The following is a 25,309-nucleotide window of genomic DNA, read 5'->3' as shown; positions in this document are numbered from 1 at the left end:
TTAATGCAGTCCATTTACCATAGTGAAGCTAATTTAGCTACTTTGTGTATTGTGCAGTCGTTTATTTTATACCCAAAAAAATAATTTTCTTAAAAAACATAAAGTAACTTGTGTAGTAGAAGTGTAAGAAGATGTAAATGTTCAAGTAAAGAAGTATTTGACCTCACATGTACAAAGTTAAATTCCACAACTTGATTTGCATTCGGGGCATGTTGTTGTGTGAACAGTAGCTACATTTTCAAATATACAAATATATACAATATACTATAGGAACAAGCTGGTTGACGTGAGTGTTTCTTTGTGTGTGTGTGTGTGTGTGTGTGGTTAGCAGATGTGATCTGGGACAATTGATAAAGACGGATTCATAATCCTCGGCGGGAGAGGCTTTGCGAGGGGCCTGCGTTTACAGTGCATCAGCGTGAAAAGAAAGAAAAAGTGACACCTCAAAGACGAGAGCGGCTTCTTCATCGTCTGCCGCTGGATCTTTTTCATCCCGCTATTCCAGTCGAGTTCACGTCACGATTTCCAAGCCCGTCACGGGCGGAAATCGAAAAGAAATATCAACAAAGCGCATCCAGAAACAAATCTGAAGTCTGACTACCAGGGACTGATGTGTCAGGCACAGATGGGGTTTCTTATTATCTTCGAAGGAATAAATATTGCATGCGTTTGGTTGATTTATGGGCTAAACATATTGATACAAAACATTATAAATCATCGATAGGGAGCGGAGCTCAGTGGAGGAGATGACTTGAGCAAGAACTTTAAACACTGGCATTTTATCTCTTTGTTTTGATCAGAGTAGAGACTTGTTTGAATTCATCTCTGTCTTTTTATTTGTGGTTTTGATGTGACCCCTCCATCAAGGTTAGGGATGTAGGCGGGTTGGGGTCTCAAAAACCGCTCATCAACCGTCGACACTGGACCCCGGGGGTCCTCAGAAACACAGCCGCCGGATTCGTCGATTGCACGAGCGCTCGTTGAGGAAATCGAAAGACGGACAGGAATAAAGATGGAGATTGCCGGAGGAGAGTAGCCGGCATTTCCATGCATCTGATTGGTGTTGAATGGCCCTTTGTTTTTAAAATTCAGGTCAATGTCCACCAATCATTCGTACGCGTGAACATGACGGAGAAGATGAGGAGGTTGACGCAACGAAGAGTCGGGGCTCCCTACAGGCAAGTCAAGTTCTTTTACATGAAACTAAGAAAACCCTTTCCTCATGGAGGAGCGGCCTTGTGCTGAGGGTTTGGAGTCATTCGTACCCGGACCAGAAAATATGCTGTTTGTCGTCTGTACCACAACGATCGATAGGAACTAGTTTGGTTTTGTTTAACCTGCATTGCTTTGTTAAGGCCTGGGAAAGATAATGAAAGGAACCAAGGACTCCAACTTTGGTCTATAGTGTCAAAGTCGTGTGCTTCGTAGACCCAAACATCCGGCTCCAGCCAAATGAACGTGGCTGTGATTAAGGAGCTGCCACACTCGTGGACAAACACACAGACGCGTACAGTAATGAAAAGGTTGGATTCTGATTATCGTATCGCCTTAAAGAACACTAATCAATGATTAGCAACGGTCGATAACAACAACAAAATGCCCGTATCAGCCCAATGCTGATACTTCATCTCTATTCATTAAATTTATCTCTCAATCTTTGGTTTTCATCATCTCGTTCACAATTCCTCCGTCGACAGCGTCTCCTCCTTCTCCGTCTTTGCTTCTCTTTCACTGTCCTTCGCTTTCTGTTGCTGCTGCATGTGTTCGTGCATGTGAGATCGCGTGTGTGTGTACACGGGATATCAAAAACACATTTGTCACATTGTGCTGGCTGCGGCTTGCTGCCTCCTCCTTCCTCTTCAACTTGTGTGTGTGTTCGGTGTGTGTGCGTGTGTGTGTGTTCGGTGTGTGTGTGTGTGTGTCTGTTTGGTGTGTGTGTGTGTGTGTGTGTGTGCTGGGGCGGCTGTGCAGGAGTTTTCTTGTGCGAAGGCATTTTGTTTACACGAAACATGTTTTATGTATGTAACGCATGCAAACATTGCAGCTGTAATGCACGTCTTAGGGAGTCAACAAGCTGTGCCCTAAAGTTGTGCGTGTGTGCGCATGTGTTTGTGTGTGCGTGTGTGTGTGTGTGTGTGTGTGTGAATGTCAGCCTTTTATTGGCCAATTCAGTGAAGTGTCCTTAGGTCAACAGATTTTATGAGGGTTAGACAAAAGGTTTTCAGAGTTTCATTGGATTTCTTTCACTCACACACACACACACACACACACACACACACACAAACACACAAACACACAAACACACACCTCTCTCCATGAAGGGTCAGACCAATAACCCTTCTTGAGTCCCGGTTGTCATGAAATGACCTTGGCAGGCTCGCTGTAGGTGTGTATGGAGTCGGATGAAGGGTGAGGTGACGACCTCGGCCGCAGCCTGGTTGGCAGCTGCTTTGTGTCTCGTGTCACAGAGCAGCTTTCACACACACACACACACACGCGAGCGCACACACACACACACACACACATAATACGAGTGAAACTATTATTTTTTTCCCCTATTTCCATACAGTGAAAATAATAAGGCTGCAGGTTCCCATGAAGACTGACTGGTTACCCCTGCCCTCACAGCCAATGAAGTGGCTCATTACAGCTTAAGGAGGCTCGGACGCATTGGTGTGAATAGACACACACACACACACGCACACGCACACACGCACACACACACACATAAAGTCTGTCTTCACCTAATGCTGATTTAGCAGCACATACCATCTGTCTGGAATGATTAACCTTCCCATCAATCACTGGTTTCTCCATTTTCCAGACACACGGTTACATAGCACACACACACACACACACACACACACGTCCACTCTCACGAGTGCCGAGCGCCGAAACACTGTCACGTTCATAAAAGACGTGGAACGAGAGACTTTGGTTCCATCCTGAATATTTAGAATATTTATTAGAGCCACCCACTGAAACAAGTTTAAGGTTTTTAACAGCCCTGAAAATGAATGTGAATTATCTTTTTACATAGGAAAATGGCCACAGCATGAACACGGCAGCATTAGACTGTGATTTGTTTGCTCTACAGTGCCATGGATGGGGATGCAGTCAGCAATATGACATGATTAATTTAGAAAGTTTAGCGGATTAATACCAAACATGATTGATTAACCCAGAGAAGATCAAACTTTCAAAATGATGTTTTTCCCTAGAGTTTGTTTTGAATATGTTTGTCAAGCATGGAAAATATGTATATATTTTTTTTAATCCCAATTTAAGGTCCACTTCCCAGTTCTGGTAATAATGTTGATTAATAATTTCATGATATGACCAACGTTTCAACCATGCCTGGTCAGACAACAATTACATTTTTAAGAAGGATGAGACAATTCATACTGAAACCATCTAACACAGATAACGAAGGGTGCGGCTTGATTTCAGAGTCTCGAGACATTTGATGAAAGAATTTGAGAAGAACTCCAGACTGAACAAGACTCGGAGTGTTTGCTCTGTTTAAACAAGTTGTTGTTTTTGGTATCAGGAGGAAAACTGCAACAATTATCACAGTGCCCTGTTTCCCCCCGACCCGTAAAATGAAACGGAACAGTATTTGTGAGATTTGACATATCATAATGAATCATATGTTTGCTCAGTGTGCCCTCTTTTTCCTCTTAAAGCACCACTGTGAAGGATTTAGTGGCATCTAGTGGTGAAATTGCAGATGACAACCGACTGAGTACCCCCTCCCCCTCACCCCTCGCTTTTCTACTACACTGGTCCTTGGGTTGTATAAAACTATAAAAGGCTCGTGTTTGGTTTGTCCCGTCTAGGCTACTGTAGAAACATGACTCTACGGGCTACATCTACATTACTACATTTACTTTACCGTCTGCCGTCCGCACTACCCAGAACTTTTCGAGCAGCTAATATGGGGACGTTCAGAGACGCTGCTCGCCTCGTTTTGGTCTCAAAGGCTTCGGGGCTTCTTTGTAATATAGACAAAGACATTTGGAAATGATGGAGCAGTCACCCGCATTCGCTTCCTGATTGGTTCTCATCAGTCACGACTCAACTGCCAGCGGTGAAGGGAAAACATTGTAAAGACCTTGTTGCCGGTCCAACAGAAGAAATCCCAATGTCGTACTTTTACTTTTTTTTAACTACAGTAGACAATCGGCTTCCTGTTTACACTGGTACACATATGTTCAGTGTATGTGAATCGTCATGTGACATGATTTCAGGCCGGAGATCACTTCTGACGCAGAGCGATGGTGCTTTGGTAGATGGAGTTCGATTTAGTTCTAAAACACGGTTATAAAACTAAAACGTTTGAGTGCGGACGCGGTTTCATGTGATTAAACATGAATGAAAACGGTCATTAATATGATATCCCCCTGAATCCTACACACTGGACCTTTAACTTGAACATCTTCATAAAAGTTTCCCATCCAGGGTTCAGGCAAGAACCCCATAATCCGCCCTCTCGCGTGTCGGAGCCCGGTCGAGTGGAGGTTGGATGTTACGTGATCACTTGGCTCGGTATCAAAGCCTTCCAAATTGGGAGTTATCAAAATTGTAAGTGCAACTTTACACCAAGCACTAAAAAGTGCAGATGAGCTTTAATGGCAGTGCTGCAGAGACAGCTGCTGTCATTTAATTCCGTGGCCGGATCCCAGCTCCGGGGCAGGACTGGAAGGTGCGAAATAGGCGGGGCCAAATGTTAATGTGCAACATTAAAGCCAGCAGACCAGGAGGCGGCCGCAGTGTTACTGACTCGAAAGAAAAGAAGGCAGCATTCCAAGCTCACGGCCGGTTGTACATTCGTCCTTTACAAGTTCTTTGCTCTGCAAGAGACGAATCAAATCGGTTCGCATATTGAGTGTCCGTTCAAGTTTCACCTGCCTCAACCTCGACTCCACACGTTGGCTCAGTCTGCTGCCGTCGGCTTTCAAAATGAAACCGTGGCAACAATCATTTAGAAACCGTCGGGCGAAGTCACACAGATCATTTTTTCATCCGTTATTTTTTACAGCCGATTATTAATATTTGCAATGTTGTCTACAAGTCAGAATCCATGACGTGTCCCTGTGTTGGAGGTTGTTGCACAGAATATATACTGTAGCTGAATGCTATTTGTACTTCTACGGTGTGTGTGTGTGTATGTGTGTGTGTGTGCGTGCGTGAGACAGGAGCGGTACAACTACAAGAGACAGAAAGAAGTTAGTAGCATGGTGTCCCATTATTTCTATCATTTGTCTTAGCCGCTGTTCCCAGCAGAGATTGTTACTTTCTCTGTCACCACAGCAGGACTTCCATCACGTCGAGCTCCCAAATTCAGCCAACAACTCACTGGTGTCTGTCTGTCTGTCACACACACACACACACACACACCAAACGGCACAAGCTGACATGCCTGCAGAGAAAACACACAGGTCATAGGAGAATACTGTTAGTCATAATGGCAGTGAAAACAAGTGATTATGGGTGTGTGTGTGTGTGTGTGTGTGTGTGTCAGAGAGAGATGGTTTCCACCGGGAGTGTTTGTATGTAGCCCCGGCCATTTGTCTGGTGAAGTTCTAAAGCCAAACTTTGTGAAAGTTTTCAGACAGGCCATAACACGGTCCAGCTACCAGAGCACATAAGCTCTGCTTTCTATTACCAAGAAATCTCTCTCTCTCCCCTGCACTCACCTCTCTCAGCTAAGAGCTTCTGTATTTGACTGCATGCTCTGAAGACAACAGATAACTACAGCAGGGCTGCGTGTTTGTTCAAATAAATGAAAAAACGGCCCACTTTTTGGAGAACTCTCGAGGAACTAAGACTTTTTTTGTGGAGGAACCGTGGTTTTTAACACACCTCTCTTTTCGATGTGCCTTTTGTTTTTCCATCCATCCCTCGTCTACTGCTTTATCCATTTAAGGGTCACGGATTGGCTGGAGCCAATCCCAGCTGACATTTGGCGAGAGGTGGGGTTCACCCTGGACAGGTCGCCAGCCTATCACAGGGCCACATACAGAGACGGACAACCATTCACTCTCACATTCACACCTACGGTCACTTCAGAGTCTCCAATGAACCTGACCTCATTCTGCATGTCTCTGGACTGTGGGAGGAAGCCGGAGAACCCGGAGAGAACCCACGCACACACGGGGAGAACATGCAAACTCCACACAGAAAGGCCCTGGTTGGTTTGAACCGGGACTCGAACCCAGAACCTTCTAACCACCACACCACCGTGCAGCCCTTTTGTTTTTGATATAGCTAATATTTTTAGAGATTTTGAAAGTGGAATTACGGACAAGAAACTATGGCAGATAGGAGAATCTGAATATATATTAGTCATGTTTCCACCCAATTTTATGGCAAATGTTGAAGAAAATTGTAATCGCTGCGTGCTTCTATCTACTAGTTGAGTTGGGCAACGGTGATGTAAGTCCAACCTCCAACGAACAGAAAAACAACATAGAAAACGTGATATGTCATTCGTAAAATGTATTCACTCGAAGAAGGTTACAGTCTCCTCGTCGCTCTCCCCACTCCGGCTCCTTTCATTTCAGGCTCCCCGGCTTTAAATCGCCACAAATATCGGCACTTTCGAATATACATGCACGGAAGCTCCCTGTGTGTTTACTTTTCATCTAGAGCTTGGATTGTGAGTCACTCTGGACAAAAGAGGAAAAAAAGTGTCAAAATGTCAATGTCATCGTCTCAAAAGTGCTCCTGCGACGTAATGCGCCGCTGTCGATCTGAATTCTTCAGCAGCCGTCAAACACTCGAGAAGAGATTTTCTCCCAGTACTTATTCTACAAATCCTCTTCTGGGGCTCAGGACCTCCTCCACGAAATATCGTATTAACTCGTGTTTACTGGCACAGCAGTGAGTGTTTTGGAACAAACTGAACATCAGTGGAGAAACGGATAATGGAGCAAGACTAGTTTTATTAATGACACCGATTTAGCCACGACTCTCATGCCGAGTTCACACTAGACGGTCTTAAAGCCCCAGTGTGTAACTTTTGTTACTTTTCTGGCGGCACCTGGTGGTAAAGGTGCAAACCGCAACCAACTGAGCATCCGACAGGGGACACTTGGCGGTGGACCGTTTTCTGCAACCGTATTTAACGCTGCGTTCCATTATACCTCGGAACGGCTCGGAGCCCGGAAGTCGGGGTGGTGATTTTTTTTCCGACCTCCCGCGTCGCAGTGGAACCGGAACGCATTGCAACACGACGTAGCAAACATGGCGATTGACACGGAGGTGGGGTCCACCTCATGTCGCGATATTTAACTCATTCAAGGTCGACGAATTAACATCGGTTCTTTGTTGCAGGCGATCATACATATATGAACACACAAATATGGACAGTATATTACTGTGAATTAGTTCTTCTAAATATTACACACTGTCGCTTTAAGCCCGGTTTCCCGCCGTGCGACAAATTCGGCGGCTCGGCGACAAAAACTTGGGAAAATCTGCGTTAAACTGGGGCTCGCAAATCGGCACTCGACAGCAGAGTGTCGGAGCTATCGGTCGCTATTAGGGACTTTTGTGAGACCAGTTTTACTACAGACAAACAAGCTACAAACCTCTCAGAGGCCCCTCACAAGCCTTCAGGTGGACACCAGCCTTATTTCATCCTGATAAGATGTTCACCCATCACCGCTTGAAGAGCAACACGATGTCCCAATGGTGCTCATTGGGACCTGTGCAACACAACGCTGGTGTCGGACAGACACACGCGACGGTGGCTCTTTTGGAAATGAGCGAGCAACAGCGGTGTGAGTGTGTGCGGTTACCGGAGTCCATTAGTTTTGCATGTGTAGAATGTGGGAGCCTGACAAATCCTTTTATATCAGAGCGTGTGTGTGAAGGGGTGTGTGTGTGTGTTTATTTGTCTGGGATCACACATAGCTTTCAGACATGTTTATCTTCAACATTAGTGTGTGTGTGTGTGTGTGTGTGTCCGAGAGTGTGTACATGTGCGTACACCGCGGAGTGTGAAATCCTATTAAGCGTGTTAAAACCTTCTCTGGCCTACTGCCTGCTCAGAGAGAGAGACAGGCCGACACACACACTCATCACACCTGTGTGTGTGTGTGTGTTTTGTTTCGTGCAGGACTATGAACTTATTGACATTCAAATGAATGATGGTATTTTTCTTTTTTTTTTCATTATTATTATTTTTGATATTACATTTTGGCCATTGTTCCTCTTGTATTGAGACCGACAGGACATGTGGGGAGAGACGGCGGGGGGAGAAAAGTCCAACCAGCCGAGAGTGGAACCGAGGATTCCCTTCCTCAGAGCTTTTTTGCCCCCGTGTGGCCTGCGTCCGATCCGTTCTGCTGTGACGGCGGAAAAAATGTCTCAACCACTGAAACACGTGACGGCTGACGCGCTTTCACCTGTGTGTGGCGTCTTACCTTCGTCACGTCGGTGCGTCACCAAAATGTGGACTTTATGACAACTTAATGCACTGGTACATTTTACAAGCAAAAAAACCCCATATATTCCTAATTAAATGAAGCTAATGAAATGATGGATTCAACAACAACTTGACTCGATGCATAAATAATAACTTTCTGAAATTGGAAGTGCAAAAACTGCAATAGGAAACGGAAATAAATAAAACATCCCAAAATGTTTTCAAAAGAAAACCCACTCAGCAAAATATAATGGATGAGGTTCATTAATGGACAAATGTATGGATCCCTTTGTTTGGATATTTTCATTCTATTTATGAATTCATCATTCATACATATTTGAACGGATCAACTTATTGACTATTCAAATGAAGAACATCTCGGCCTGTTTGTCATGAACTCAAATTCTTCTTCCTGCTGCGGTCGTCGCTGTGATTTGACGCGGTTTAATATTTAATGCAGCCCTGATGCGTTTCCACCTCTGCCTCCCATCTTTTTTTCCCCCTTTATCCTCCTTCTCTTCTCCTCTGTGGAATACTAAACACGTTACGTAACCGCGCAATGCTTTCGCCACGGAGGATCATCCGTGGCATCTCGCATGTTCACTCCTCTCTGCAGGGGAGTGACAAGTGGAGCGCCGCGGGGCCGACGGAGTCGCTTATCAGCAGAGCCCCTAATTCTGGCGTGACCCGCAACGCTGCAAAAGACAAAGACGGGCGATAGACAGACAGAGGCTCTGACGGAGACGGCTGACACACGAATACCGTTGCGTGATGAGAGAAAGTAGAAGTAGCCTGTATCAATAGTGTTGTCATTTTTCCCAGTCGCCACCGCTCCACGACGCAGCGGCGGCAGTCTCTCTCTGTCTCTGTCGACACCACGGGCCGGGCAGCAGGCAGTGAAATATTCCTATAATAGAAATGTCCGTCACGCTCCCAGTTTCCATATCTCTTATGGAAATGTCCATCACGCCGGGGCCTGGATGTCAGCTCTGCCACCAAAGCCCCCCCCGCCCCCAACCCCAACCCCTCGCTCCATCACCACTACCCACCCCCCCCCCCCCAACCCCTTGCTCCATCACCACTACCCATCGTCCCCCCCCCCTCGTCTCCTTCTTTACAGCCCCCAAGGCGGAGACATGTAGGGGGAGAAAAAGACGTAAGCTTTCTCTCCCCCATCAGGGATGTGCGATGTTGGGTGGGGTGGTTGGTTGGTTGATGAGACTGTGACCGGGAAACAAATGACATTTGCACGGACGTCCGTGAATCGTGCGGGTGATCCACAGACGTCGCGGACTCGCTCCGCGCCCCCCCCGGGTTGCGAGAGGTGCACAGTACCGTAGCTGCACCCGCCTCAGAGGGCGACGCTGCTCTTTGACCCGACACCTTCACCCCTGGACCACTCCTTTGACACGGGGACGACTTCTTGCGTGTGTTTTCCTGACCAAACGTGGAAACACCAGAGACAGCCGTTGAGGACTTCTCCTGGTGAAGGATCGTGTGTAGCGTGTGCCCCCCCCCCCGAGTCGTGCTGTATGAACGGCCCAGCGATCTCACGACTTTGACAATGAGTGTCCGAGCTATCAGTCGCTATTAGGAACTCTTGTAGAGGCCAGTCTTTACTACAGCTGTCCAAAAAAACCAAAAAAAACAAGCTACAAAGCCTCACAGCCTTCAGGTGGAAAGATGCCTTCCTCCTCAAAAGACGTTCCTCCATCACCACTTGAAGAGTTGGGGGTCACACACCTCTCGCAGCCCGGAGCGAGTCTGTGACGTCTGTGGATCATCAACGAGTCACAGACGTCCATGATAATGTCATTTGTTTCCCAGTCACAGTCCCCCCCCCCCCTTTTTATCAAAGTGACTGACCTACGGAAGAAAAACCACACACATCCCTGACGGGGGAAAGAAAGTCATAGGTCTCTTCTCCCCCCGTCTCGGCCTCGGGGGCTTTTGCTTTCTCTCTCCCTCTCTCCCTCTCTCCCTCTCTCTTTCCACCCCACCTCGCCTTGCCCTGTGATCTAACGTAATCCGCACGGCTCACGCTCATCGATTGCACAAATCTCATGTGTCTCACGTGCCTTGTAAAAAGTGTGCGTCTGTTTGCACGTGCGCGAGTGCCTATGCACTAAAGGGGGGGGGGGGGGGGGCCAGACTGCGTAATACGGTTTGATGTGAAGTCCCCGAGACACAGAGGACAGATTCCTTCTCCACAAGCTCGTCCACACTTTGACATCTCCGCGTCCCCGGGGGGATCAGTCGGCTTCACGGTGAACAGACGGGCGACAGGTATTCACCGCGTTTCACTTAGTTCAATCTACATGTAATCAGTCAACACCTATAATGAGGTCTACCACACCAACAAGGCAGCAGCGTTATACGGATGAAGTTTGAGATGAATGAGACAGAGAATAGACGGTTCTGGGTACAAGACAGACGGAGGGAGACGGAGCACCCGCATCCCCCCCGAAAAGAAACTGATTCAGAGCCATGACCACTCCCCTGGATTCATCTCCGGCTTTGAGCTCCGGCAGGAGAAATGAGATTCTGAATTTCTGGAGCCTTTATTCGGACGAACGTAGACGAGGAACCCACGGCGTCCCGAGGGGCGTCGAGCGCGTCTCTGTCAGGGGCGTGGCGGCGACAAAGACGGAAGAACTGTGAAGCCACCAACGTCCGTGTTTCTGTGTTACGTAAATAACTAAATTATTTGGGAGCAATCCTCAAATATAGCCTTGTTATAAATCAGCGTACAGCGTTAGGAAGAAGAAGCTGCGTACATGAGAGCGTTTGCGTCGCGGTCGGGGGAAGTTGTTTCCAAAAAGTACAAAATCTGGAACTTTTTCACTGAGCGACTGAATAAAACATTAACAAAGGAATGTAGGACGAAAGGGAATATTAGCTCAAATGATGCTGTAGCTGTTGCGTGCAGCAGGCGTCGTCAGGCCTTCTCAATATGCTCATTCGCTGATTTTCGTCTGATAAGTTCGGTCGACACCAGTCACGTCGGTGTGTTATCTACAGTTTGTGTATCTGAGCGTTAGGACTGGAAGCGGGTATACGTGTGTGTTAACCTTCAGCCGGCCGTGACTGGAAATCTATCAGCAATCAAGCAGGTGACGGAAAAAAGCGCAGCTCGTCGAGAAGCGCGGCGTTTCTTGGCAAAGAGGTAGAAAGAAAGCTCGACCCTCGTCTCCGACCTCCCTGAGTCACACTGTAGATCGCTTTAGTTCCCGTCAGATGCCTCTTCTATGACACAGCGAGGTCTGAGCGGAAGAATCGAACTCGGGACATACGATGAAGATGTTTTGAGGGTGTTTTTTTCTTCTTCTTCCTGTTGCGGAATCCTCCTCCTTTCACAATCAGAATCAGCACAAGAACTGTGAGCACAAGAAGAAGCGCTGTAATGAAAAACGATATCATAAAGTCATCATCATGTTCATCATCATCTTCTACCGCCTATCGGGGGTCGGGTCGCGGGGGTCAGCAGATTCAGTAATACAATAAAGTACGTAAAAATATTATACAAATACGTGCAAATAGGGTTCATATAGGCTCTCGAACGAGCTACCAGCTCGTTGACGTTGTGATAAAAGATTGCAGTCGTGCAGGTTTGAAGACATTTAGATCCATCGAGTCAAGTGACACTGGATTTAACAGCAGCTCAACGACGGCGTCTTTTGACTGCGTGAAAATGAGCTCAAGAGAATTTGGATGTTCTGCAAAAACGCACGAGCGAGAGAGGTATTCCCCCCCCCCCGCACATTCCTTTTCTTCCACAGAAAACACAGTAACCCCAGTAACAGCCTCGCAGTAAACCGAGGTCAGAGTCCTCAGTCTTTACTCTGCATGGCGGTTTGTTCCCCGATAAATCTTGGAGTGCGACGCGACTTCGACGCGAGCCGCTCGGCGACGCTGCGGAGTGCCGGAATATTCCAGGCGGCGGTTCCTCAGCAGCGTGAGTGTGTGACTGCAGTCGGTGAAGGTGATGAATGATGCAGAGTGGAAAAGGGGCCGACAGACTCGTAACAGCTCCTGCCGCGCATATCACGTTAGTTACTACAAGTGTATTCACTACAAAAGGGGGTCAAGTGCAAACCGCAGCCGATGCTGCGTCGCTCCGTGCTCCCTGCCGCCGTGTTCCATCGCCTGGCCCCATCAGCTGACATCACTTACCTCCGCGCTAAAAGAGGTCAGGCAGAAATCAGCCGTCTCTGCACATTAACGAAAACAGTTTCAGTCTCCCCGCCTCCTCGGCATGCCTCACTTCCACCCCCGGCGCGCGCTCCCGCTCTCAACGGTTTGTGTACCCGGGCTTAACCCTCGGTCAGCGAAATGGACGTCCTGCATTGTGCACGTGTGTGTGTGTGCACTGTCTGTGTTTCGCTTGTGTGCAGCTGGCAGCACTTCCTCTGGTGACCTCGCTGGGTAGTTTGTCTCATGCTATGTGGGAGGAAGTATCACCATCAATTATAGATTGTGCTGACTGGCTGGAGAGGCCGCCGCGTGTGGGCGCACGCACGCACACGCACACACACACACCGACACTCCGACACATACACCACTGTGCATTTGTGACATTTATATGAAGAGCAGAGATGAAACTGGAACAATCAGGGTTTCTATACAGTTCTCTCACGTTTTCCATGACCCCACACCATTGTAGGTTTAACCAGTTTGTCAGTTGTCGGACTCACTAGATGAACATTGTGCGTATAAGCCTGTCATTCCAATTCAGACGGCCTTCTCCTCCCCCCCCCCCCCCCCCCCTCTCCAGTCTACCATTTTTGTCTGCTACAGTTTTTTTTCATGGCATTTTCTTTGTTGGGAGAAAATTCTAATTGCAAGCCCAATCCCAGAACCATGCCTCACTTCTTTTTCAAAAACAAAAAGACCACACAGTGTCGCCAAGTGGCAGCCCAGCGTGAGGTCGGCCATTGATTTATGAACTGCCGTTTTAAAATCTTGAGTTTGACATTTTGGCCAGCGCCATCTTATTAATTCATTTATTTTTTAAACCAGAAGTTACCATATTTGGAGGAGTGGGGGCGGGGCCTGACTGACAGCTCGGGGTTCGGGGCCCTGGCAAGCCTGGAATTAGAATTTTTTTCTGTCTAAATTAGCTTTTTGTAAGTAATTAGTCTCATAACATAAATCAAAAATTGGCTGAATACATTGGTTGAGAGACTGAACTAAGTATTTTAAAAAAATAGTTGATGTTCTCTTGAGCGTCCTCTCATAGTGGAGTACTTGTGAGGGGTTCGGGTTGTGGTGGTGGTGGTGGTGGGGGCCCACAGGGACTGCTTAGGGCCCAGAATCTAGTGCTACACCCCTGCCTGCTACCATGCGCCTATTGGACGGTACGAGTTGTCAATCACGCTGTATCCACGCCCCCCGATGCATTCCGTGCTTGGACCATGATTTACTAAATGAACATGCTGCATCGGAGAAGACTTGGAGAAAAGTAAAGATTGAGACCGTGAACACCTCAGGAGAAATGCACCAGTGGAGTCATTCGAGAGAACACAGGTTTCAGTCTTCTTCTGCTATGGCGTCACTCCGCGAACCTGGTGACTACGTCCACTTCTGTACACCCTCTATGAGTGGAACAGGATGTGACATCAGGGCTTATCCTCTCTAAAAAGGGAAAGGAATAAAAAATAAAAAAGTCCCGAGAAGCTTTGTCCTGTTCTGAAAGAGCGGTCACACTCTGCCCCGCCATTCATCCGCAATCGATGAGGAGGGTACGGCGGGGCCAAGTGATGCCTGCGAAGGAAAGCCAGACCTTCTCGCTCCCTCTCCTTCACCTCCGTGATGTCACATCCTGTTTGTTGCTCTCACAGCCGAGTGAAAGGCTCTCGGAGAGAAGAGAGAGACACTATTCGAGCAAATCCCCCCAGACGGAGAGACACTTTTCATCTCTCCCTCTCGTCTCTCTTCCCAGCCGCCCCTTTTTCTCACAGAATCATTGCCTCTTTCTCCCCTCGCCGCCTCGTCCCACCCTCTCCGCCTCACTCTCTCACCATCTCGCCATCTCTCTCTCTCTCCCCTCCCCCGAAACATCTTTCCTCGCCACTCTCTTACACCCACACCCACTCCCACGGCAATTGTTTTTCGCGAGCCTCTTCCATTTGCCGGCATCCTCCGTGTCTGTCCTGTTCCGTCAGACATCAACTGTTTTGCCCAGGAAGTGTTTTATTTAGAGCAGATAAATTAATTAGATACAGTATCAGAGCCGTGGCCAGTCTTAGCCCAGGCCAATCAAGGCCCTGAGGCAGAACATGTCTGTATGTGTGTGTGTATATAGCAACAAGCAGGTGCTTATTGTTGTGCCTGCACCAATGTATGCATTCATTGGACTTGTCAAGAGGGAAATGTGTGTGCGCATGCAGATATTTGTGTGTGCCCTTGTGTGTGTGAAGGGGTGTATGCATTTGCCAGACTGTTATATAAGAAAAACTATCTCTATCACGCTGGTAACTGGGTTGTGTTTGTTGCTGTCTTACCGACTAAGCCACTGTGTTTTATTAGTGATTGTTTCCTAACACCTCCCCTCTGTCTCTCTCTCTCTGCCTCCAGGGACGAGTTCTCACACCGAGCACGGAGCACTGAGCGATGAGGAAGAAGGAAAAGGGGAGCTCGTCCAATCAGAGATGCAGATGGCCCCAGAAGACATGAGCACCACCCAATCTGGCACCGGGATGACTTCCACTTGCCAGTTTATACACAGCAAATCAAATGTGACCCCCTGTTTAAACAATTGATGAAGTTTACCCGGGCACACGTACGGCCAATGAAGTGATTCATTCCAATCCTTTATTCATTTTCTGCTTTGATAAATCTTTAACGTCCAACAACGAGGTTGAATTTGCGGCGCGGCTACGAGAGACGCTGGAGGAGAAACGAGAACATTTACCATGCTGTGACCAGACCAAAAGCAAAAAACAAACACAAGGCAACGCCAAGTCACAGAGATATTCCGATATACAAGCCCCCGCATTCCCCTCTCAAATGGCGCCGGCCTGCATGAATAAATGTTAGATGGCGAGCATCTCTGGACGGCTGTCTTCGATGGATGTTGCGACAGAATCCCAAATGGCCCAGAGGATAGGACGGCAGAGACATCACGCGGCTGGAAGTTCCTCTTCCTCGGTGGTCCTGTCCGGAGCCAGCTCCTTCCTCTGTTGGCTCACCCTGCTGTCAGTGATGCGGTTGCCAATGGTTACAGCCGACTGTTGGCTCATCGAGGGGGAGAAGGGCTTCGTGTGGCTGGCCATCTGCAGTATGAACCAGCCGCCTTATGAGGCCATTCCTTCACACATAAACAGGTAGGAGTCCCCCCCCCCCCACATTATTTCGCCTCCTTTGCCAAACATCTTCAGCCATTCACGTCTTTTCTCAACAGCACCATCGTGGATCTGAGGCTGAACGAAAACAAGATACGGTCGGTCCACTACTCTTCGCTCAGCCGCTTTGGCAACCTCACCTATCTGAACCTCACCAAGAACGACATCAGCTACGTGGAGGACGGAGCGTTCTCAGCACAATTCAACCTGCAGGTGAGCAGTGACGTGACGGACATGCACACGCGTTGGGCATAAAAATATTCACGTTCAGACACGAGCACATTCATGAAAGCACTAAACACATTTGAGTGCAGTATTTCGGAAACAACTTTGGTATGTTATGCTTATTTTAAATGTGCTTTATTCCAAAGTACTATTCTACACGTCAGAGGGCAGTTTTATATATATTGTAGTCCACTCCAATATTAAATTTATTATAATATATTAATTCATAATATTTATTTACATAAGTAGAAGAAGAAAAAACAATCAGCATAAAATACTACTTACTCTTAGACTAAAATCCCTGAAAGTTTATAAAGTTATAATTAGCTAGAATAGAAAAAAACAAAAAACAGTTTCAACATTCAAATGCTCTTTCCACCATATTGCATCATCAGGCTGATAATCCGATTACGTAATATATAATTAACGCAGGGAATCAAACGTCTGAATACATTGTCGAGGAGATAAGCATCGAATGCCAGGAAAGAATTTAAATCTATTTACTGAATTAAATGATAATTTGATCATTTTCAATGAATGTTGAGGCAGAGCTGCTTTAAGGCTGCTTGTGTTTAGACAACATTTTATATTTATAATATCGAAAAACGAAAAACATCAAAAGCATCTAAATTCGTCCAGCACTATTTCACACACTTGAGCACAGACACACACAAAAAAGACCTGCTCATCTTGGATTCCAGAAACATTCAGGCAAAAGTGCTTCACCAAACTTAGCTGAACGTGGCCATAATGAGCTGGCGAGCTCACACATCTACTGAACCCCAGCTGCTGGAGCCGTGCCAGGAGGTAAAAACGCGAACAACAACAAAAAAAAAGAAGAAGATCTGAGCAAATTCAGAACAGCACAGAGGCTTAGATCACCATGTGAAACATGAATTGTACTGAACCGTTGTCTGTTGTGTTCTGTGTGTTTTCCAGCTCCGTAGTGAGTGATGCCTGGCGCCGAACCGGCTCTTCAGAGATTAGAATAATCCCACTTGTCTTGGTCTCCCCAGGTTCTCCAGATGGGCTTTAACAAGCTGAGGAACTTGACAGAGGGAATGCTCCGAGGCCTCGGCAAGCTGCAGTATCTCTACCTGCAAGCCAACCTCATCGAGACTGTTACACCCAACACCTTCTGGGAGTGTCCCAACATAGAGAATATAGATCTCTCCATGAACAGGTAATGTCCTGGGTCTGTGCACGTGCATCGGGTCAATGAATCATTTTTTATGTAGAATGTGTACTTGATAAAAAGACACATCCCTTTAAATGTGGGGATAGGCTACTTTTCTGTGTTTTAATCTCCAATGGTATCATCATTTTATCATCAGTCTGAAATGCTGCACGAGGCTTTGGGAAACAGTCTCTGACAATTTATTAAACTATTTGATTATTACTTGACTGGTTATAGTGATGGCAATAACCACTGCGACCTTTAAACTGTATATTTCTGTTGTTGAAATGTGCAAAATACACATTTCTTGAACTCTCCCAAAACATTAATGTTCAATGTCAGGCTTGGTATCATCAGACCCCAAATCAAAGAACAAACCCCATTTCTAAATTCACAGAGTTGCACTGTTGGGGCAAATTCACAGGCCTCTGCAGAAAATGTGGAGACACTAACACTCTCGCTGCCGGTCGTCTCAGTAAATCATGATGCATTGCTGCAACAAGGCACCGTTTCAATTAAAGTTGACACCCCCTACTTTTTCTCCGCGGGAACAATGGTCTTGTTCTTACTGTCGGTGGCGTAATTGGTATCGATCGTTCACCTAAATGTAGAAGTAACGGCCCGGAATGGAACAAGTTTAATAGTTGTTTGGGACTTGTTAAAAAGTATTCCGGGCGATGTTTCACAACCTTAAACTGAAGCGTAAGGTGCCTGAGGAACAAATGCATTGGAGAGGGGAAAGCGTGCCAGATTTCACACACCAAATTTTATTTACAGGTCTTGTGGAGTACTACTTTGATGTTGGAAAAAAAAAATTGCAGAGTGACCTGCCTGAAATATCGCCTGAAGTGATGTAATTTGAGTCTCTGTCGAGGCTGAAGACTACAACTTAAAAAATCTGGCAAAAAATCTCTTCTCTCTGCTCATGGCTACATTAGCCTGTGCTAGCACAATACACCTGCATCTCTGACTGAACTGTTAGTGAACAAGCTGCAATGTGTTACCCAAAGGGTTGCGTAGGTTTTTTTTGGGGGGGGGATATATGTAGGATAAAGATTTGGAAATCTTTTGGTCTGGTTTCCCTGCATCAGGTTTGACCAAGTCTGACAATTTTAGAAGTGCAACGCTAATTTGGCGCAGTACTACTTTATATGACAGATCATTGGTAGTACGTTTTAAACAATGTGAGTGACATCTGAAAGTGCAATTTCCCCCTTTAAATGTATGATTTTCTTTTTGTGTCTTATTCAGGATTCAGGTGCTGGATGGCAATTTGTTCTCTGGACTCTCTAAGCTGACAACTTGTGAACTGTACACCAACCCGTTCAACTGTTCTTGTGAGATTCTGGGTTTCCTGTCCTGGCTCTCCGCCTTCCCCAACCGGACCAGTGAGCGGATGGTGTGCGACTCACCCGTGGGATTCTCTGGCTTCAACCTCCTGAGCCAGAACCCCCGTATGCCCACCCAACGCACTGCTCTGCACGTGCTCAGCATCGTGTGCACGGACGACGGGAGCAGCGTGACGCCTTTCTTTGCCATCAGCGCAATTGATTCCACAACCCTGTCCCCAGATTCCATCTCTCCCTGCGGATTGGACGATTGTGCTTCCGGGACCCCCCCTGAGGAGGTAATCAGCTTGTCTGACCCCATTTTTTCCGACACCAGTCCTCTCATGACGCTAAAGCAGGTGCAACATTCAAGTGCCGTCATAGCAATTCAGATCCCCCATCCGTACAGGAAGATGTACATCCTGGTGCTTTATAACAACAGCTTCTTCACAGACATACAGAAACTGAAAAATCAAAGAGAAGATATCGAACTCAAGAACTTAAAACCCAACACTGACTACACATACTGTGTGGCGTCGATACGGAACTCCCTGCGCTTCAACCACACCTGTCTGACCATCTCCACCGGCCGCCGGGCGGGGACAGAGAGAGTAGCCAATCAGTCCTCAGCCACTCACTACATTATGACTATTTTGGGCTGCTTGTTTGGCATGCTGCTCTTTCTTGGGCTCCTTGTCCACTGCTTGAGGAAGAGGAGAATCATGGAGGAGAAGGAGAGGAAGATGAACAGGATCCAGAGGACTCTGATAGAGCTCAAGTATGGCGGAGAAGCGGATATAGAGGGAGGGAATGGAGGATCTGTTTCCCAGAAGATTGCTGCTGGGGACAGTCTGTCCAGAATGCCCTACCTGCCTCAGGGTGGTGAGATTGATCCATACAAGCTGCAGGAGGTGACAGAAACACCAGCGCACAAGCCTGCGAAACTCAACTACATGGAGGTTAGAGGCTCCGGAATAGAGAGGGAGAGGGAGCGAGAACGGGAACGAGAGAGGGAAAGGGAGATGTCGCCACAAGCAAATCCCCAGGGCTCTGTGGCGGAGATCTCTACCATCGCCAAAGAAGTTGATAAAGTTAACCAGATCATCAACAACTGCATAGATGCTCTCAAATCTGAGTCGACCTCCTTCCAACAGGGGATGAAATCTCCCTCTTCTGCAGGCGGAGGAGCCGTTTCAACTGCAGAGCCACAGCTGGTGCTTCTCTCGGAGCAAGGGGAGCGAGGAGAGAGAGGTAGCGAGTTCCTGTCCCCGGTGTATAAAGGAGGGCGAGGAGGGAGAGAAGAGAGGGGGAGAAGCTACCATCATTCTTTGCAGCGACATCACAGCATGGAGGCTCCTCCAACCTCCAAGAGGCCCAGCACCTCCTCGTCACCTGGCTCCGCCCGCAGCCCCCGCTCCTTCCGCTCAGAGGGAGGGTACCATGCGTCAGAGGCCCGGTATATCGAGAGGACCTCACCAGGAGAGAGAGGAGAAAGGGGAGAAAGGGGAGAACGGGGAGAAAGGGGAGGCGGGGGAGGAGAGGCCATCCGTACGGTCAACCCGGCAGCAGCTATCCTACGAGCAGAGGCCCAGAGAATCCGCCAGTACAATGAACACCGCCACTCCTACCCCGGCTCCCAGCAGCACCTGCAGGAGCTGCAGCACCACCCTCAGATGCTGCAGGAGCTCCACCATCACCCAGGGGGACGCAAGCCCTCCGTGTTGGACCCCCTCACCCTCAGCAGGCAGGCCAAGCAGCGGGAGCTGGCCTACTCCCAGCTCTCACCTCACTACCCACTCTCGCCCCAGTACCACAACCTCAGCTACTGCTCCAGCCCCGAGGAGGACGAGGAGGAGGAAGGGCTCCTGTGCACCCCAACCCTGGGCCTGTGGGAGAGGTTCAAGCTGCACCGCAAGAGGCACCGGCAGGCGTCCATGGAGGACGAGGGATACGTGGCAGCGGGACATGCGCTGAGGCGAAAGGTTCAGTTTGCCAAGGACGAGGATCTCCACGACATACTGGACTACTGGAAGGGCGTGTCTGCGCAGCAGAAGGCCTGATCGCAACGTGGGGAGACCGCGAAACACTTTGAAGATGGATACACAAGCACTGCACCCATGACATATGGATGCAGATACACAGACTGATACGGAAAAAAAAGACCTGTAAATACAAACAAAAACACACACAACTTACAGGACCGACAGAAACAAATCGCACACACACACAACACTGAATCACACTTTACACATACGAAGCCTTTTTCGCCCGAGAAACACGAAGGACCAAAACTAATATATTATATTGAACAAAAATCATAACTTATGAGCGAGACAGAGTTACTTTTTTGTAATGTAATGACAATTATAGCTCATACTGATGTAGCTATTTGTACTAAGTTTTGAAAAAAAAAGAAAAAAAAGAATTAACATTAAGAACTTAAACCTTAAATGTTGCCAGGCAACCCATCCTGAAGAGCTCAACTGTTGATCTGCCTTGAAACCGACATCCGGCAGATTGACCTCACCAATTCTCATCGTGTCAGTGTATTTCTCGAGATATTCAGCATCGCTGGGGAGCTCGGCGTTGCGTCGCGTCCTGCGTCACGGCCGGCGGAAAGCAGACATTTTGAAAGGCTTGAGATTTTAACCGTTAAAAATAAGAAATACTGGATGGGTCGCCGGGCAAGAGAAATATTCAACTGTGAAGAGAATGAGTAGGTGGCTCTCAACGGAGAGTGAGTATAATGTGCCAAATCAACCAAGGGGATAGTCGAGCCCTACTGTGTACCAACATCTCCTCGCCCCCCGTTTTTATATTGAAGAATTTAAAAAAAAAAACTAGACTGATATGTTGTTATTAATATTAATTATTCTTATTATCATTACTCTCATCTTATTATTCCTGTGATCCTCATCATTGATATTCTCCTATTTGAATATGGCATGGCTCTTGTCGTGTGACTGTGTTTTGACTGTTTTTAACCTCTCAGCCGAGAAGTGCACACCAACAGAGACAAACTAGTGAGACGGACGAGACAGTTTCTCTTCTTTTCTACCAAGAGGAATGTTGCTCTCTGCTGAGCCAGAAAAAACGAACCAGTCTTTTCTCTCGGTGAACCCCTGCGACACCTGCTCCCTCAACCTCCCACCCCCCACAGAGGGAACGCTGTACAGACAAGAGAGAGAGAGAAGTTCTATATTTGCAACAGAGGTGACTGTTTTGTTTGTACAACATGGTTTTGAAAACGTTTTTTTTTCCAAAACCAGAGTCTCAAGTTAGTTACCTACCTGCTCACTTACAACGGTACGTTTTTGATTTTGAAATCGAACTATAAAAAGGAAACTCTAATCTATAAATGAATGTCTTCAATTTCCCACAGGGGAAACATATCTGCACTGTTCAAAATCAAAAAACGACTCTCGGGGGGGGGGAAGAAGACCGAACGCCTCTCAGCTTCCTTCCGACACACTGTAGCGCCACTGTGTTCTATCGACAGTTTATGAACAATTTTTCGTTTTCTCCCAGGTCTTCTTTGCTTTTCATTTGTTGGATTCCTCAGGATCCACTGTGGTGCCAATTTGATAAATCACAAAGAAGTATTTGAAATTCATTTTCAAATACGTCTATTTACACACCTCTTCTCCTTCACATCGACACACACACAAAACGAGTTTGCCAAACAGAACCAGAATTTGCACAAGACGATCCATTGGCACCATTGGTTCACCGCTCCCCTTCTATCCTCCAATCATTTCTAAGACCAAAGTACTGTGGTAGTAAATCAACCCCTTGTAGCCCCCTGACCCGGCCCCCGGCTATCTATCAACCATCACCCTCACAGTTGCTACTTTAGCACATGTATAACACAAACATCCAAGTGTACTCATGCACACACTCACAACCACACACACAGATGAATGTATTCTCTGAGAAATCAATACTGTTCAGCAGCTGGTTTTTCTGTTCCTGACGTTACGGGCTGTATTCAAAGTGTCTTCATCTGTCTGGCAGAAAAGAAAACCTTCATCAGATGGGCCACTCATGTTTCAGTGCCGGAGATCAATGAGGAATATTTGGATTTCCTCGCAGCGGGTCGTGTCGCCAATTGAACCAAACGTCGAAAGGCCAAATTCTCCGGTGCATTGAAGTAATGGAAAGGGGGGTTCTGCCTTATCAAAGGTTTTCAACTGACAAAAAGAAGTTCTTGATACGAGAAGTGTTACAGTGATGTGATTAGTATCGCTAGTGTGGTGGGGGGAGAGAAAAAAGACTACATGTATATCTGCAGGATCTTAATACTGGAAATGTGATAGCAAAAACGACTGCAGTTTATTCTGTTCAGAACTGTGCTACGACTACTTTTTTTTTTAAAGAAGAACCATCAACGAGGACTGGAGTCAAGAACATTTCAATTCGGCTCATTTTGAACTGAACAAGTGTCACAAAACGCTTGACGGACTGAGTTGCGCCTTTCCTGAATTGAAACCGAATTGACTCCAACCTTGAAACTACACCGCAGGCCACACACAATAGACACAACAGAGCTGGCAAACGACGACAAAGTTTTACTGGTGAATGAAAACACTGTATAATATATGTTTTTCTCTGCTATAAAGAGTTTAGAATGCTCAAGTTATTTAGCCCCAGTTGGGGCCACAATCGCGGGTGAGTGAAATCACCGCAGCTGGTTGTGGCACATTGGGTCGTGTGGTTGAAGAGGAGGTTTTTTCCTTCTCCCCTCTCACTGCAGCAGCTGCGACGTGCTCACGCCGCTCCGGTTGAGCTGTGGTTGTCTTTGCGTTACAGCTCCCAGATTATGGCTTTTAACTAAACAACAGCCTTAAAAACATCAGATTTTCTTTAATCTTTTTAACTCAAGCATTTGCTTTTAAATTTGAAAGACTTCATTGTTTCTTAACTTATACTTTCCAGACTGCAATTTTGTAATTGCTTGATTCTTGAGCCTCACTTGAGCATTCTTTGAGTAACAGTAATATCAATGTAGCGATGTATTAAACTACTGTTTTTTTTTTCTTTTCTTTTCTCTGTTCTGTTTATGAACAATAATGGCCTGAATTTATCATGTGTCAGAGAGGAGCAGAGCTCGTCTGCGGTCGAGGCGCTCAGTCGACCGTGGCCCCAACCAGCGCTGCCACTCCTTGAAGCGTGATGAAGAGAAACTGTGTTTTCTTTTTGAGACTACAATGCCTAGAAAGTGGAAATAAATCGAGGTCCTTCTGACAACAGACAGGGACGACAATGGAGCATGCGGCAAGGAAATCCTCAATGGAAGTTTGTTGTGTTATATTCTTCCGGTGAATGACTCAGGAGTGACCGAGGAAGAGAGAGAGAGGGGGATAGAGAGAGAGAGAGAGAGAGAGAGAGAAAGAGAACGCTCTGCCATAGGATCTCTCAGAGGCTTTCTTTATTTTCTTGTCAAATTTAAATGAGCACAATAAAATAGCCTTTCTTTCACCGTCTCCTTTCCTGGAGAAAACACATGTATGCAAGAAGTTTGAAACACACTCAGGACTGTCATTTCACATTTTGAAGATGGATGATTACCTTTGCTCGAGTGAATCGTTGATGTATTGTGTGAACTGGATACGGAGCCTCGAAGATGGCACCCAGTCACTTTAAAGGTGACATATTACGCTCATATTCAGGTTCATACTTTTAATTTGGGTTACCACTCGAAAAGGTTGACATGCTCAAATGTTCAGAAAAGGCATCAGTGTCCTCACACTGCCCATTCCTGCAGCTCCGCTTTTCACCCTCTGTCTAAAACGCCTGGATTTATTTTAGCCCCGCCCCTCCCAATAAACCCCAGTCTGGTCTGATTGGTCCTTTTTCACAGTTTGTGGGCTGACAGGCAAAGATACTGACACAAATCAAATACCAAATGTCCCCATTGTTGGACGAATGAAGGTATATCTTATCTTATCATGAACACTGAAAAGTGATTTTTGCATAATAAGTCACCTTTATTGAAAATTGATCACCTGGTGCACGAGACAAAAAGGTTTTCTAGCTTCCAGGTTTGCTTCATCGTTGTCCGGCCCACTGCACATCAGCATCAGTGTTTAGCCTGCTGGCCCGGTCCATGCTTACCCTGCAGGCTTTACATTGGGATGATGTCACTAAAATAAAACCCTTGTTTCTAGACTTTAGGAAATTTTCACGAATATAAACCCTCCACAGTTCAAAACTTGGCAGTTGGCAGTGTCCTGTCGACAGTTTTACAGACCTTTTTCGACTCTAGAGGGGTTTTTATCAATATTGCAAGTGCACACTGGGACAAATTCCCAGCAAGGCTGAGTGACAGCGCTGTAGGCAACTCGTAATACATCTATGGACTAAATCCATAAAGGGCCAGTTTACCCAAATCACGGGAAAAAAAAGAAGTTCTTACTTAGTTCCGATGGTCTGTCTTTGGGGTGTTTTCACACCTGTGCTTTTTTTAATCCTGTTCAAACATCTTTGGTCTGTTTTCCCCCTTTGGTGCAACTTGTTCAGACACTGTCATCGCACTCAGATACGGACCAAAACAACCGCACATTAGAGGAGGGGGTCTCGGTCCAGTCCCTGAAGAACTGTGGAGCAGTTCGTTAGTGGTGGGACTGTAATCTGAACCTGATCAGATCCACCCACCAGCTTAAATTTAAGCTGAACAGCTCCTGTTGCCAGGCGTGCTTTGCATTCCGGGAACATGTAGCATCTGACACTGTATGTTGTTCACTGTGGTTGCACAGTGAGTCGTACAGTGAGTTCAATATGTGTAACTAATACATGTAACTTG

At 46.8% G+C, this 25,309-nt stretch overlaps 1 protein-coding gene across 1 annotated transcript in view; it reads left to right on the top strand.

The window, feature by feature from the left end:
* LOC118313043 (protein ELFN1-like) overlaps nucleotides 1-23,543 on the top strand; it is a 32,269-nt gene extending 8,726 nt beyond the window's left edge. The window contains exons 2-5 of the mRNA XM_035638251.2: nucleotides 15,011-15,759; nucleotides 15,837-15,990; nucleotides 17,019-17,185; nucleotides 18,431-23,543. Of these exons, the coding sequence (XP_035494144.2) occupies nucleotides 15,473-15,759; nucleotides 15,837-15,990; nucleotides 17,019-17,185; nucleotides 18,431-20,567 (2,745 nt within the window). The 5' untranslated portion in view covers nucleotides 15,011-15,472 and the 3' untranslated portion in view covers nucleotides 20,568-23,543. The remainder of the gene's footprint in view (nucleotides 1-15,010; nucleotides 15,760-15,836; nucleotides 15,991-17,018; nucleotides 17,186-18,430) is intronic.
* Nucleotides 23,544-25,309: the final 1,766 nt, after the last annotated feature.

This window comes from Scophthalmus maximus, chromosome 8 (genome assembly GCF_022379125.1).
Source record: "Scophthalmus maximus strain ysfricsl-2021 chromosome 8, ASM2237912v1, whole genome shotgun sequence".
NCBI classification, from domain to species: domain Eukaryota; kingdom Metazoa; phylum Chordata; class Actinopteri; order Pleuronectiformes; family Scophthalmidae; genus Scophthalmus; species Scophthalmus maximus.
The sequence above is the reverse complement of the archived record's forward strand: the minus strand, read 5'-3'. Positions and strand labels throughout refer to the sequence as shown.